The sequence below is a fragment of the Cucurbita moschata genome, unplaced genomic scaffold (assembly GCF_002738365.1).
Source record: "Cucurbita moschata cultivar Rifu unplaced genomic scaffold, Cmos_1.0 Cmo_Scf00025, whole genome shotgun sequence".
Classification (NCBI taxonomy): Eukaryota; Viridiplantae; Streptophyta; class Magnoliopsida; order Cucurbitales; family Cucurbitaceae; genus Cucurbita; species Cucurbita moschata.
This window is the reverse complement of record NW_019268541.1, coordinates 2,975,805-2,990,349: the sequence shown is the minus strand read 5'-3', so window position 1 is coordinate 2,990,349 and position 14,545 is coordinate 2,975,805. Positions and strand designations below refer to the sequence as shown.

The 14,545-nt window shown below is 33.7% G+C and overlaps 2 protein-coding genes across 2 annotated transcripts; both read right to left on the bottom strand.

Annotated features, from left to right (window-relative positions):
• Positions 1-3,176: 3,176 nt before the first annotated feature.
• LOC111461695 (NDR1/HIN1-like protein 13) lies at positions 3,177-4,098 on the bottom strand. The gene has a single exon (XM_023105309.1). The coding sequence runs from the start codon at positions 4,048-4,050 to the stop codon at positions 3,256-3,258; it is 795 nt and encodes a 264-aa protein (XP_022961077.1). The 5' UTR covers positions 4,051-4,098; the 3' UTR covers positions 3,177-3,255.
• A 3,709-nt stretch (positions 4,099-7,807) lies between these two features.
• On the bottom strand, positions 7,808-11,841 carry LOC111461795 (probable inactive receptor kinase At5g10020). Its single transcript, XM_023105450.1, has 3 exons — positions 10,390-11,841; positions 8,676-10,220; positions 7,808-8,576 (listed from the first exon to the last, which is right to left on the bottom strand). Exons 1-3 carry the CDS (start codon positions 11,288-11,290, stop codon positions 7,987-7,989), a joined length of 3,036 nt encoding a protein of 1,011 aa, XP_022961218.1. The 5' UTR covers positions 11,291-11,841; the 3' UTR covers positions 7,808-7,986.
• Positions 11,842-14,545: the final 2,704 nt, after the last annotated feature.

The following is a 14,545-nucleotide window of genomic DNA, read 5'->3' as shown; positions in this document are numbered from 1 at the left end:
TGTTAAGCATGTCACTAGCGTTCATCCTAAGCTAGGATCAAACTCTCCATGAGATTTATAGTAACTTCGATGGGGAATTCTATACTAGCATTACACGAATACAATGTGTATAGATTTTTGATAAATTTAACTTTGATATTTCAAAAAAATTAACCGATCTTCAAAGTTTATGGATTAAACTTGTAATTTAACCGCAACATTTTCTTTGAAGATGACAAACAAATTATAGGTCCTATACCTACGATAGTCTCTAGCTCGAATTCCAACTACCAACGAACATTGATGGTAGATCACATAATTCATCTAAATTCGAGGTATCAATTTTTCGAGATTTGAATATACATAAAACTCAAATGGAAGTTCAATACCAAACATATCCGAAAACTTTGACACTTCTCCAACCACTACTTAAAAAGAAAAAATTTACCCAAAAAAGCTCAAATAATTTATTGTTGAAGAAGCAATTAAGTGAATACGAGAGGTTAGACTTCTTCTTAGCTGACTAACGTAACTTGGAAAAATTCAACCATTTTTTTTCTATATGCTGCCTTCATTGCTCTAAAAAATTCAACATTTAATTAAATAAACAATCCAAATTATATATATCTATATATATATATATATATATCTATATATATATATATATATATATATATATATATATATATATATATCTATATATATATATATATATATATATATATATATATATATATCTATATAGTGTAATTGGCCCACGTGCTTTTAAAAGTATCTAAGAGACTGCTCAACTTTTAATTTTGTATTTAACGGATCTCTAAAATTCTAAAATTTAAATTGTTTGATAAGTTTCTGCACTTTTAATTTTGTGTCTAATAAAGTCTCTAAATTTTTCATTTTGTATCTAAATAAGTTCATTTTTTTTAATAAAATAATTGGTCTATTGATACAAATTTAACTTTTTTTAATGTCTAATTAAATTATAAACTTTTAATTTTGTGTCTTATAGATCTATAAATTAATTTTTTTTAATGGATAATTTTGAAAGTTAATAAACACAAATCCCGACTAAATTATAATTTAAATCAAAACTATTATTTTTTTAAAAAATATAAAATCTTAAAAATCCACAAAAAAAAAAAAAAAAAAAAAAAAAAAATCAAAGAAAATTTCATCCAATGTAAGATGAGATTAGGGTTAGGATGGTGATATTCCAACTAGACTTGGCTATATATATATACATATGTACATGTATATACATCATATATATATATATAAAAACTCTAGAAAAGTAAAAGTATTTAATGTGACAAAATCTGAATTAGTCCAAATTACCAAAAGAAAAAAAAAAAAAAGACTTTATGGTTTGGAATTTAGTAACCCAAAACTTAGGGCATTTATTATTTTCTCATAATTTAAGTTTATAAACTAATAAAAATTTGGTGTCGAAAAGGAGTGAATTATATAAATTGAAGTACCAAATTACATGAGTTCAATAGAGTGGGAAATCGGGAACCGGTTAAGACACACTTGACTATAAAGTTAGGCAAGTTTTAAAAGATTTGATCGACATTTTGCGATCTGAAATCCCAACCAATCTGGACTCTCAACCCGAACCATAAAGGCTAAGTTAGATTAGATTTGTTTTCAGTTTGGGTTGAGTTGAATTTTTGAAAAACAAAAAATTTGGGTCGGTTTGCGGGATATTTTTTTTGTCGAGTCAATCCTACTAACTCGAAACTAGGGTTACAACCCAACCCAACCCATCGTTACCATAATTTTAAAATTATTATGAAAATTAAGAATATTTGACGTCGATATTAATAATGTGTTGTTACTTGTGAATGTTCGATATTTAAGGTTTATGAGATTTTAGTTATTAATAGCGGATAAATAGATTTTTTAAAAAATAATTTAAAAAAAAAAACAAACAACGGGACAACCTAATTCAATCCAAACATTAGATTTGTTCAAAAGATTTCCCTAACTCAACTCAATTCAATCCGATGATTAAGAAAATAAAATAAAAATAATTATTGCATTATAAACTTTTAATTTGAATAATTATTTTCTGTTACAAAACGGTTGCAATTAAACCGGGTTTTTATTCAATTGGTTGGATTTAATTTCACCTAATTATAAATTTGAAGCAAACATATAAATAACGGATTATTAGGTAAATTTTAATTCACCTTTTTTCCATTAATATTCAATTCAAAATATTATTTATTTATTTGTTTGATTTTTTTAGGTAAAAAAATATAAATACAAACTTTATTATTATTATTTTATGATTTAGCTATTTAATTTGTATACCATATTTTCTTTTATAAATTTGAATTTATTAAATATTAACAAATGTATAGTATATAACTATTTAATTTATAAATAATTTCATTAGTTTTATTTCTACTTTAAATTTTATATGTTTTTTTTTCTTACATTAAATATAGATAGAAATAGATATTTAAAAAAAAAAAATTAAAATTTACTATAATTGTAAAAATAAAAAACCTTATTTTTTTAAACTCAACTCAACTGAACTAAATATATATATATATCTCAAAAAGAATAAAAAATAAAAAATTAAGACATTATATTAATCATAATTAAATTTATTTTCACTAATTTGTCATCACTATTAAAATTAATTTAAAAATATCATAATTATTTTTAATTAATTACCTAAAAGTTAACGTCAAATTAACGGTGGAATATTTTTAAAATTAAAAAAAAATTGTATATATATATATATACACATGTATTATTACTATATAATAATAATAATAATAAATAAATAAAATAAAATAAAAATACATATTTTCCAAAGAACACGCGTACGCGGAATGTAACTGGATTTGTCACACGTTTGGAAACATGCTTCCACGATTTTAGCCCATTTTTCTCCTTAAATTAATTATTAGTTTTAAAATAAATAAAAATAAATTTTAAAAAATGTGGCTAATTCTATATTAAATAAATTATGAAACTTAAAATTAAGATAATAATGAGAATTTAAAATGAAAAACTAATTTTTTTTAACCCATTTTATTTGGTAAAAATAAAAAGAAAAATAGAAACAAAATAGTGTTAATTGGTTAAAATAAAAGTGAATAAATTAATTTATTAAAATATTTATTTATGTTCCTAAAGTATTTTAGGAAATTTTATTTTCTCATCGAAAAAAAAAAAGTGTGTGTGTATATTACAAAAGTCTACAGTAATATTAAAATTACAAAAAGTAAAAAATAAAAAGCTCTCCCTTAATTCGTATCCCTACCAGGGCTTCACATTGTAATCGCAATTCTTTGAAACGATCTTCGCCGCCGCCGCTAACTGATCCACCGTCACATCGCAGGTTACCTTTACTCTGATCTTCCAAGTCTTCACCGATCCTATTTTCAGTTTAATCGGCGCTCGAATCTCCACCGTGAACGGCACCGCACGCCGTTTCTGCGAATCGATTAGCGCTTTGCTTGCTTGTTTGGATAGATTAACGCCGGAGCCTCTCACGGATGATTGGAATACAGTGACGTTGTTCGCTGGTTGGAAGAAAGCAGGCAAAACGCCATCGGAAAGCTTCTCATCGGAGAAATATATTTGAACTGAACTATCTGTCTGGTAATAGATTCCGATTTTCTTGTTTGGATTATCTGCTCGAACGGCAACATCGAAAACTGGAGAGATTGCGGACGAGGATGAAGCGGTGGAGTTAAGTCCTCTAATCGCAATGGCGTCGATCGAGTAATTAGGCGATTTAGGGCGAACGACTAAGTAAAAAATCGCGACGGCAATGCCTAGAAGAACGATTAGGACGGCAAGAATACCGAGTAGCCAACAGAGGCAGAAACAGCAGCGGCTGCGGCGGTTCTTTCGGCGAGTGTAGAGCTCGAAGCGGTGAGCGTTTTCGGGCGGCGGAACGCGGTATATCTGGTCCTTGGGGAGTTGGATGACGTAGGTGCCGGGAGCCGGAGTAGGCTTGTCGGCGGAGGGAGATGGAGGCTTGGAGTCAGATACGGCGGAGGAGGTGCTCGGGCGGGGGGATTCGGCGGGATGAACGCGGTCGGCCATGGGAGGCTGAGTGGGAAGTGCAGAGAGATTTGAAGAAAATGAAGAGGAAGATGAGAAGAGGAGAAGAAGGGGGGGTTTTATATATAAAATTATGAAAATAAATAAATAAAAATAATAAAAATAAAAATAAAAAAATAATAATTAATTAATTAATTAGGAACAGTTGTGGATTGGGTGTAAAAGATTTGAAGGACGCGCTGCAATCGCCGGACGCCGAAAGCGTCAAACAAGATACTCTCTCTTTCACGCGCCTTTCCTCTAGGGATTTCTTTCTTTAGTTTATATTGAATTTAAATATATATATATATATTAGTCTCTGAGCTTTTAAAAGACTATTACCACAATGCCTACCGACGGCTACTGTTGACCACCACGAACCTCCAATGACCAACGATCGAGACAATGGGGATCATGACCAATGGCTAGAATCGACAGTTGAGTTAATTGAACAGTTCCCAAAAACCCTTTAGAAAATAGTAGTCTATGACTGAGTCTCGAAACCAATAACGAAGATTGAAGAATAGTGCCCTGTGAAGACAACTGATAGGCAACAATCATTGATCACCACGATGGCCGATGGTCGTGGACCATGACAGGGGATTAAGACTAGTGATTAGCAACTGGGGTCTAGGGACGGATGGATGGCTAGCAATTGGGGCAGTGATCAGTGACCAACAACCACTTTGGTGACTAACAATTAATGACAATGAATCGAAACTAGCAATTGAATTGAGATTGAAGAACAGAATCAGTGATCTATGATGACTATGTTACTTGCAACTACCACCATTCACCACCAATGGTGGCTAACGACACAAGTGACTACTTCACCAAGGGTCAGAGATCATCAATCTCGATCACCAGTCACCTGTTGTAAGTCGTTAGTCTTGGTCGACTTCAACCCACAAACCATGATGTCATTAACCCCATAAAAGAAAATAATAGAAAATTTAAGGGAAAAATAAATAAATAAATAACACAACAAATTAAATAGAGAATTATTATTATTTTTTTCTTATTGGCGGAGGCGGCAGACACGGAGCAGGGTCTTATTCTCACTCGCTTCCGCACGTGGGAAACCACCCTTCCTTCCAAACTGGTGGGCGTGGGGTGGTGTCCTAAAGTTAATTATTTTTTTATTTTTTACTTATTATATGTATATATATATATATATATATATATATATATCCTTAACCTAGGTAAATGGTTATCATTTTTGGTTTGGTCAATTTTGATCGGACCATGATTCAATTTTCGATGGCTATGATTCGAAGTATTTGATGGTCCAATTTTCGATGGCTATGATTCGAAGTATTTGACGGTCAAAGTCACCTTTTTACTCCAAATTATTATGTTCTAAAAAAACAAAAATGCAATTATATTAAATATTATCACTTAAATTTTAAAACTGTGATGAGTTAATTTGTAAAATTTCATTTTTTTAACCGTTTTAAGGTTAAAAAAAAGTTACGTTTTAATCTCTAATTTTTTATGGTTCAAATAAAAAAAAAAAAAATATATATATATATATATTTATATATATATGAAAAATGACAATTTGCTTATTAAATTTGGTTTAAAATAAATATATAATATTATAGACATATTGAAAAATTAAAAATTCAGCTAAAATAATATTATTTTAATCTTTCTAATTTGAGTTCTATTTCTGTTCATAAATTTTAAAATTAATTTTTATTTATTTATAAAGCAATTTCATGTTATTCTGATAATTAATTTGAGCGAAAAATATTTTTGACCAAAGTACATACGTTAGACACAAAAATCACTTTCATGAACAGAACTGTAATATTTGATAATAATAAGAACTCAATTAAAAAATTAGAGATGATTCGAGAAGAATCCGAGCGTTAACGATTAAATCACTTTCATGAACAGAGCCGTAATACTCGATAATAATAAGAACTCGATTAAGAAATTAGAGATGATTTGAGAAGAATCCAAGCGTTAACAATTAAATCACTTTCATGAACAGAGCCGTAATACTCGATAATAATAAGAACTCGATTAAGAAATTAGAGATGATTTGAGAAGAACCCGAGCGTTAACGATTAAATCACTTTCATAAACAGAGCCGTAATACTCGATAATAATAAGAACCCGATTAAAAAATTAGAGATGATTTGAGAAGAACCCGAGCGTTAACGATTAAATTAGGACAATTTAGACAGCTTTGTGCCAAAATCTAGAAATCTTCTATTGCTTTGGTATGTGGTTTAATGATTTGCAATTTTTTTTTTTGTTTTTTTCTCCATATTTTGTCAACCCTAACAAAATTACTACTTAGTCCTCGGTCTATACGTCATTTTCAATTATGTCCTTAGAGTTTTACGAGTTTCATTTTTGTCCTCGATATTTTGAGAATTTTTAAATAAGTCATTTTTTCCAGTTAAATTGAATTTTATTTGGGTAAATTATTGAAGTATATATATATAAGTGTGGCAGAGTAGGGCGTGTGAAACTTTTGTAGAGAGGGAGGTAGGGACGAGAACGGGGAATATAATCCTTGTCCTCGAACCCTTGTAGCTAACGAGGGTAAATCTTGCTCCACTTTCTCCTTATTTCTGGTTGAAATGGATATTTTCTGCCCTAAAGTTAAATAAACGATCTCTATTTCGATCTCGACCTCGTTCAGATAATTAGATTTGAAACCCATTATAAATTTTAAAAAAATAACATCACGTTCCTCTTCCGCTATTGGACCTCGACTCGAGAATATGTTTTTGGTATAAAATAGTTTTTCCTCTTCCCAGATGTTTTAGAAAAATGGGTAATTTTATATGAAAAGTTTGGGAGTTTTTGAAAGTGATTCCATTTGTATGAAAAGGGAAGGTTTGATTTGTCTTTTGTTTTTGTCTCTTATTTTCAACGCCATTTCTTCCTGTTTGTTGCTTTCATGTTTTATTAATTTCTTTTCCTTTTTTTGACTTTTTCTTTTTCTATTATTTATTTTTCTTGTGGGTCCCACTTCAATGTCACAATCAATATATAACTCACATATTTTATTATTAATTAAATTAATAAAAAAAATTTATAATTTTCCCAGTACCATCTTTCAAATATACGTATCAACTTTTAGTGTCAATATATGGATGAAAATTGGACGTTTTTACTGTCAATATATGGACGAAAACTGGACAAATGCTGTCTATCTACTGTTCTAGTTTTGAAATATACCTACGAACTTTTACTGTCAATATATGGACAAAAACTGGATGAATACTGTCTATCTACTGTTCTACTGTTCTAATTTTGAAATTCAACTTTTTTTGCTCGTTTTTTTTTAAATCTTGTTTTTGTCCAGTACTTTGAATCTTTACTTGTTAACTTTGTATAGACACGTTCGAGTTATTATGATCTAGCATAATGAGTTAAAGCATGTCACCGACTACCAGGTTTGATATTCGGAAACTCTTTTAGACTAAGAAAAATGACCCAATTCTGATAACGAATATGGTTTTTATAATGACCCACTTTTCGAGAGACTTGAATCACGAACTTTCATTAACTGACAAATGCTTGTTGTACTCTTCGACTTAAACTAAAAGCACTGTTTGATTTGACATTTATGAATGCGAGAGAGTGTTAAAAAATGTTAGATTAGTGTGTATTTTTAAGTATTTCACGTTAGTTAGTGACGATTTGTAGCTCGAGTCTCTCGAAAAGTACAGCTCTAAATTCAAGATCAACCAAAACGTCAAATTCTAATAGCTTCATGAACTGTGAATACAAACTCTTGCTAATGAACTATGGACTATGTACTTCCAATTAAGCTCGGTTTATAGAACAAATTACACGGCTGATCGACTCGAAAAATGGCGCAAATTCGAGGAAACGACTGCTTATTGATAACAGAAAACAATGGTGTTAGCAATAAAAACTTGAGTTAGATCATCTGTACCATGGATTTTCCTTCTACTGCACAATCACTGAAAGTTCTTGATACACAGTTTTCATGTCAGGCCTCTCAGCTGCTGGTAGAGTGCATCTTAGAGCCATTTCAAGCATATCTTCAAGCTGTTTGGGTACCGTTTCCTCACCGTTGAGGTCCAGAATCGTCCTGTCGATGCACTCGTCAAACCGGTTTTCTCGAGCTAAGTACCTCACCCAGTCTGTTAGATCAACAACTCCAGGGATCCCACAAACTATTTCCCCTGAACTTCTTCCAGTTATCAGCTCCAACAGAATGACTCCATATGCATAGACATCACTGTTCAGTGATGGACATGGCTTGCTCGAGCTAGCAAATTCGGGCGGCCGATAGCCTAAAGCACCTGCATTAAGAACTTGCTCCGCCGTGCCAGCCGGGGTTAATATACGGTGTAGACTGTAATCTGTGAGCCGTGCGTTCATAGTTCGAACTTCTAACAAAACGTTTGAGGATTTCAAGTTGCCGTGCGGGATTGCCTTCTCGTTGTGTAAGTAGTTTAAACATTGAGCTATGTTTGAAGCGACTTTATGACGGGTCGGTAGAGATAACGGTAAGACTCCTCCTCTCTCCATCTCTGCAAAAAAAATTTAAAAACAGATAGGATCATCAGATACTACGCTATGCCTTTTACTCGACGTTTCATCGACGTAAAAGCCGATAGATTTGATCGTACCTTGAAGATAGAAAGCCAAAGACTGTGCATTTATGAAGGTTGATATAAGAAGCTTCTCATGATCCCTTGGACCCCAATAGTATCCATTTATGGAGACTAAATTTGGGTGTTTGATGCTTCCAAGTTTCTTCACTTCTCTTGCAAATTCCTTTTTTCCTTTTGCCATTCCCTCCCTCAGCCATTTGACAGCCAATACATGTCCGGAGTCGAGCGTCGCCTTGTACAACGTCCCGTGGCAACTTTTCCCTACAATTTCCCCTGGAGCACGTGAAAGTTCTTCGGCTGTGAATGTTAAGGAGCCATCAAAAAGATGTAGATCCCCTGCCAATTTATCGGGAGAGCGAACGTTTAGTGCCTGGGGAGTATCGAGATGTAGCTGGCTCTTTGTAGGTGATGGATTTGAAGATGACATGAGAGACATGGGTGAGGATATCCCTTCTCCTTTTCCTAATGATTCATGATAACCAACATCTCTAGCCTTGTCTGAAACTGACCACACGTTGCTACCGACATGATCGTCCCCTCGGTGGGACGGTGGCAGAAGATCTTGACGAAAACCAGATGGAGGTGTTGATGTAGTCTTCTTCTTGTTTGTCTCAGATTGATGAATAACAGAAGAAGCTTCTTCCAAGGCACCTTTTTTTCCATCGTTGGTCGATGTGCTACGGTCGAGCCTTTGGGCCCTGTAATACAGTATAATACAAAAAAGAACTACCAATGTAGCAACTATGATCAAACCTGCAATGAGAACGATTCTAAGGATCGTTTTTATACGAGACTGGTGCATCGTCGAGGGTAAACCAGGGAAGTCTCTTGAATTTGATGGGGAAGAAGGAAAAGTTAGCAAGGAGTTTCCTGGATGAAATGCTGAATCAGAAAACCTCATCAAGTTCTCAGGAACTTCACCAGAAAGGTTATTAAACGACACGTCAAAGCCATTCAAACTATTCGGAAGGTTTCCCGGGATGATCCCGTCAAAATAATTTCTGGACAGATTGAGATACACCAAGCTGTGGAACATACTCAACTCCGACGGTAAGTGACCGGTCAACGAGTTACGTGACAGATCAAGAGATTTCAGACTTGAACTTGAAGTAGAATTTATACTCTCATAGAGTGGCATAGGGCCAGTAAAATTGTTGCCAGAGAGATTAAGATCAGTCAACTTCACCGAGTGAAAAAGGGTAGAAGGGACGGGACCGTTAAGCCGGTTATAGCTTAAATCAATGACCTCGAGTTCGGGATAAGTACCCAACACAGCTGGAAGAACACCCTCCAATGAGTTATTGGAGACATTCAACAAAGTAAGCCTTAAGAATTGAGAAGATTTATCTGATAATGTTCCTGTCAACGAATTCGAACTTAACTGAATAACTTCCACATGGTTTCCCCAACTTTGAATCCAAGATAGATTGCCTGACAGCATATTATTACTAAGATCTATAACAGCACAAGAGCCAACGGTGGCGGGCAAGGAACCCGTCAATTTGTTTGAAGATATATTAAGCTTCTTCAGAGTTGTCGAGGTAATACTCCCAACCGGACCTGTCATGGAATTACGTCGTTAGAAGTTAAGATAGTCGATAATGGAACGAATCAAGAGCCAAAGTGCTTCCACGGTATACATTTGTGCAAATCATAACACATGCTTCAAGTATCAATTACAATGTAAATAATCCAGAAAGAGCATATAGACAACATATAATGTGAATACCTTGAAGTTGGTTAAGGCTAAGATCGAGTTCAGTTAAGAGCATCGAACTCTCTCGTAAGAGAGCTTCTGGAAGTGACCCGGATAACTTGTTTCGTCCAAGTCGAAGTGTTTGTAGAGAGACCACGAAGTTGAAGGCAGGTATGGTGCCAACAAACTCATTGTTACTAGCATCAAAAACCTCTAAGCTATCAAAATAAGGCATCCCATCATGAGGAAAAAGCACTCCATTCAACAGGTTATGGCTAATATTAAGATACCGAATCGACGAAACAAAAGACGGATTCCCAACTCCGGCATCCATTGAACCAGTAAACCGATTGCTACTCAAGTCAACATACTCAACGCTGCCCATTCGTGACAAAAGGCGAGTGATATCGCCCGAAAAGCCATTACCGTGCACGTCTACATACTTCAACTCCTCAAGTTTACTAAAACCAGTAGGGAAAGCCCCATCAAATTGGTTTGAAGAAAGATTCAGAGACACCAAATTAACTAAACCAATCAACAAATCAGGTACAGAACCACGAAACCGATTTTGGGATAGATCCAAGAATTCAAGGGACTTGAACAAACCAACTTTCACAATACTCCCAGTAAACTGATTGTTAGAAAGTGATAAATTACGAAGCAAAGAAAGGCCTGTAATGGCTGCAAAGCTAAAGTCACCAACTAGACCAGCATTATCAAAAGCAAGAGATATGACACGGCCATCAGCACAAACAATCCCAAACCAATTACTGGGGCAACCATTAGAACCCAAAGAGCTTGAGTCCCATGAATCAAGTAGCCCAGAAGGGTCTTGAACAATGCCCTTCTTGAGCTCCAAGAGTGCAGCAAAATCAGACTGCCCCAATACATTGACCAACAAGAACAGGCATATTATCAAACAGGTTACGTGCATTGCTTCAAAACCCACCAAACAGCCCAAAATCTCCGTGGGAAAAAGCCAGTAAACAAAGTACTTGAACTAGTTAACAGATTTCAACCCCAATTTGGGAAATCAAAACAAAGGAATCAAGCAGAAAACAGAGCAAGAATTAACGAAACTCAGAAATCGCACAAAAGGGTACGAGCAAAATCACTTGCCGAATTCAGGGGTCGGATCCCAAGACCTGCTGAGTAGCAATCGTAATGGGAAGTGAAGGAAAATCAAAGGATAGGTGAAGAACACAAGAACCCACATTCCAAAAGAAGTGGAAAAGTGAAAATGAGGGATTTAGGAGGGTGCAGAGGCCATAGAGATGGAGAAATGGAAATGGGTGGAGCTAAAAATTAGTGGAAAAGTAAGAAAATTAAGAGAGTCCCGAAGTGCCAACGAATCAGCTATAAACAAATTGAAAGAGGATGAAGGAGATGAGGGTTTTGATTCCTTGGCTTTGACTTGGAGACTTCAATTTTCTTTCAATAGTACAAAGAATCAGATCCCAATGCAAATCGCCTCATACAAGATGGAGAGATGGCTCACCCCTTTCTCTTGTGATTTAACTTCGAGTCATAGCCCAACGTCTCGTGTTCAAACTTTTGTGATATCGGTTTCTATTCAATTGATATTGATTTTCGTTTGTTGGACTCTTTTTAGCTCAATTACTGTAGAGTCAGATGATAATTGGTGTGCAGGTGTGTTATCCATTGAGTTATGTTCGGATTGACAATTAATCTTTTTAAAAAGTATAAGAAAAACATTGAGACATAATAATTTCGCTTGATAAAAAATAAAGAAGTAAAAGAATTATTTAAACGTCTTAAGAGATAGGCAAGACATGGAGAACAGCATTTGGTAAAAAAAAATTGACACAAATGTGAAAGAACATTGACAAGACATTAAGAAAAATAACGAAGTACAAGAATTATGAACGCCGTAAGGACTAGGCAAGACATGAAGGATAACGTTTGACCAAAAAAATTGACTCGAATATGAAAGAACATCAACAAGATGTAATAATTTAGTTTAAGAAAAATAACGGAGTAGGAGAATTACAAAAACACCCTTAAGGCTACGTAAGACATTAAGGACAACATTTTGGCCCCAAAAATGGACACAAATGTGAAAGAACATCAATCTAAGCGTAATAATTCAGCTAGAGAAAAATAACGAAGTAGGGGAATTACAAAATTATCCTTAAGGCTAGGTAAGACATGGAGGACAACATTTGACAAAAAAAAACTACACAAATGTGAACGAACATCAACCATACGTAACAATTTAGTTTAAGAAAACTAACAAAGTATAAGAATTACAAAAATGCCCTTAAGGCTAGGTAAGACATGAAGGAAAACATTTGACAAAAAAGAAGTGACACACATGTGAAAGATAATGTAGTGTAAGAATTACAAAAATACCCTTGAGATCAGATAAGACATGAAGAATGACATTTGGCCAAAAAAAATTGAGACAAATGTGAGAGAACATCAACGAGACAGTAATTTAGTCTGAAAAAATAACGAGATAAAAAAATTACGAAAATGCCTTTAAAGCTAAGTAGGATATGAAAGACAACATTTGACAAAAAAAAATGACACAAATGTGAAAGAACATCAACGGGATGGAACGATTCAGTTTGAGAAAAATAACGTAGCGTAAGAATTACAAAAATGCCCTTAAGGCCAGATAAGATAACATTTGACAAAAAAAAAAAAGACAAATGTGAAAGAACATCAACCAAACATAATAGTTTAGTTTGAGAAAAATAACGTAGTAAGAATTACGAAAATGCCCTTAAGGCCATATAAGACATGAAGGATAACATTAGACAAAAAAAAAACGACACAAATGTAAAAGAACATCAACCAGACATAACAATTTAGTTTGAGAAAAATAACGGAGTGTTACAATTACAGAAATGCCCATAAGACCAAATAAGACACAAAGAATGGTATTTGACTAAGAAAAATTGACACAAATGTAAAAAAAACATCAACAAAACATAGTAATTTAGTCCGAAAAATTAACGAGATAAAAGAATTACGAAAACGCCCTTAACTAAGATGTGCACTAGAATTGAATGCAAGGGCAATGCTTTTAATGCAAAGATACCCAAAGAAAGTGACACACAAAACCATCCTTTTAAAGAGACAAAAAAGGGCATACAATTTTGGAAGGAAATGGGTTACAATTTTTATTTAGATTCCCTTTACTATGTTCTTTGTCTTCTTGTCCTTTTCATTTTCATTCTCCATTATCTCTTCACTCTATATGTTGAGCCAAAAAGAGAATTTACTTTTTTACTCTTCTTTTTTTTTTACCTTTTCAACTAACCATGATAAAGGTGAATTCATGAAACAAGTTACCATACAAGAAGTTAACTACCCCACTTTCAAAGGTAAGTAATTATATATTTTTTTTTGAAAGTTTATCACCCAATAATTGTAAATAATTGAATAAAAAAGTAAAAAAAAAAAAAAGGTGTTGAACGAACAGTCGAACTAGTCTGTATTGAGTTGTTGCAAACTAAACCCACAATTATGTTGAGTCGTTTGGAATTGGTCGAACCCAATAAAAAATCGCTCTTTTATGACTCGAACACAAGTTTAAAAATTTGTGGGAGTCTCTTAATATAAGCAATTCGATCTATCATGAGTTGTTCGTAATTAAAATTGAATCAAAAGTTCATTTTACCCCTTTAATTACATCTGACACCTTAAGTACTACTGATTCTCTAATAAACATTTGTTTATAATCCAACTAGAAACTAAGTTTCTCTCGGACTAGTGAGAGAGTGAGACCATTGTTTAAGTTCTGAAATCAACACTGAATGAAGCTACTCATCTACTTGTTCTATATGGGAAGAAGACATCTCGTGAAGTTATGTTACCAGCTCCTTATTTGGTCAAGTCTGGAAAATAGTAAACATATTGAATCGGCTACAAAAGTCGTTCTCACTCATACAAATCAACGGACAAGGTGGGTCGTATCAATAGTTATACCAAGATAAGATATCCAACCTTATTATATGCCAACCCTATATTAAACTGTAAATAATTAATTAAGAGATTTTATGGTATAAATTCTAACATCTTCCTTGTGAGTGTTTCTCATCTTCTTTTCAGGTGGAATGTTGATCTTCTTCTGTAGTGAGGCCTGACAATGAACAACCGTGTTGGGAAGAAAGTGATCAACCGAGAGGAGAGGGAGTAAATCACGAGATCTCACCATTCA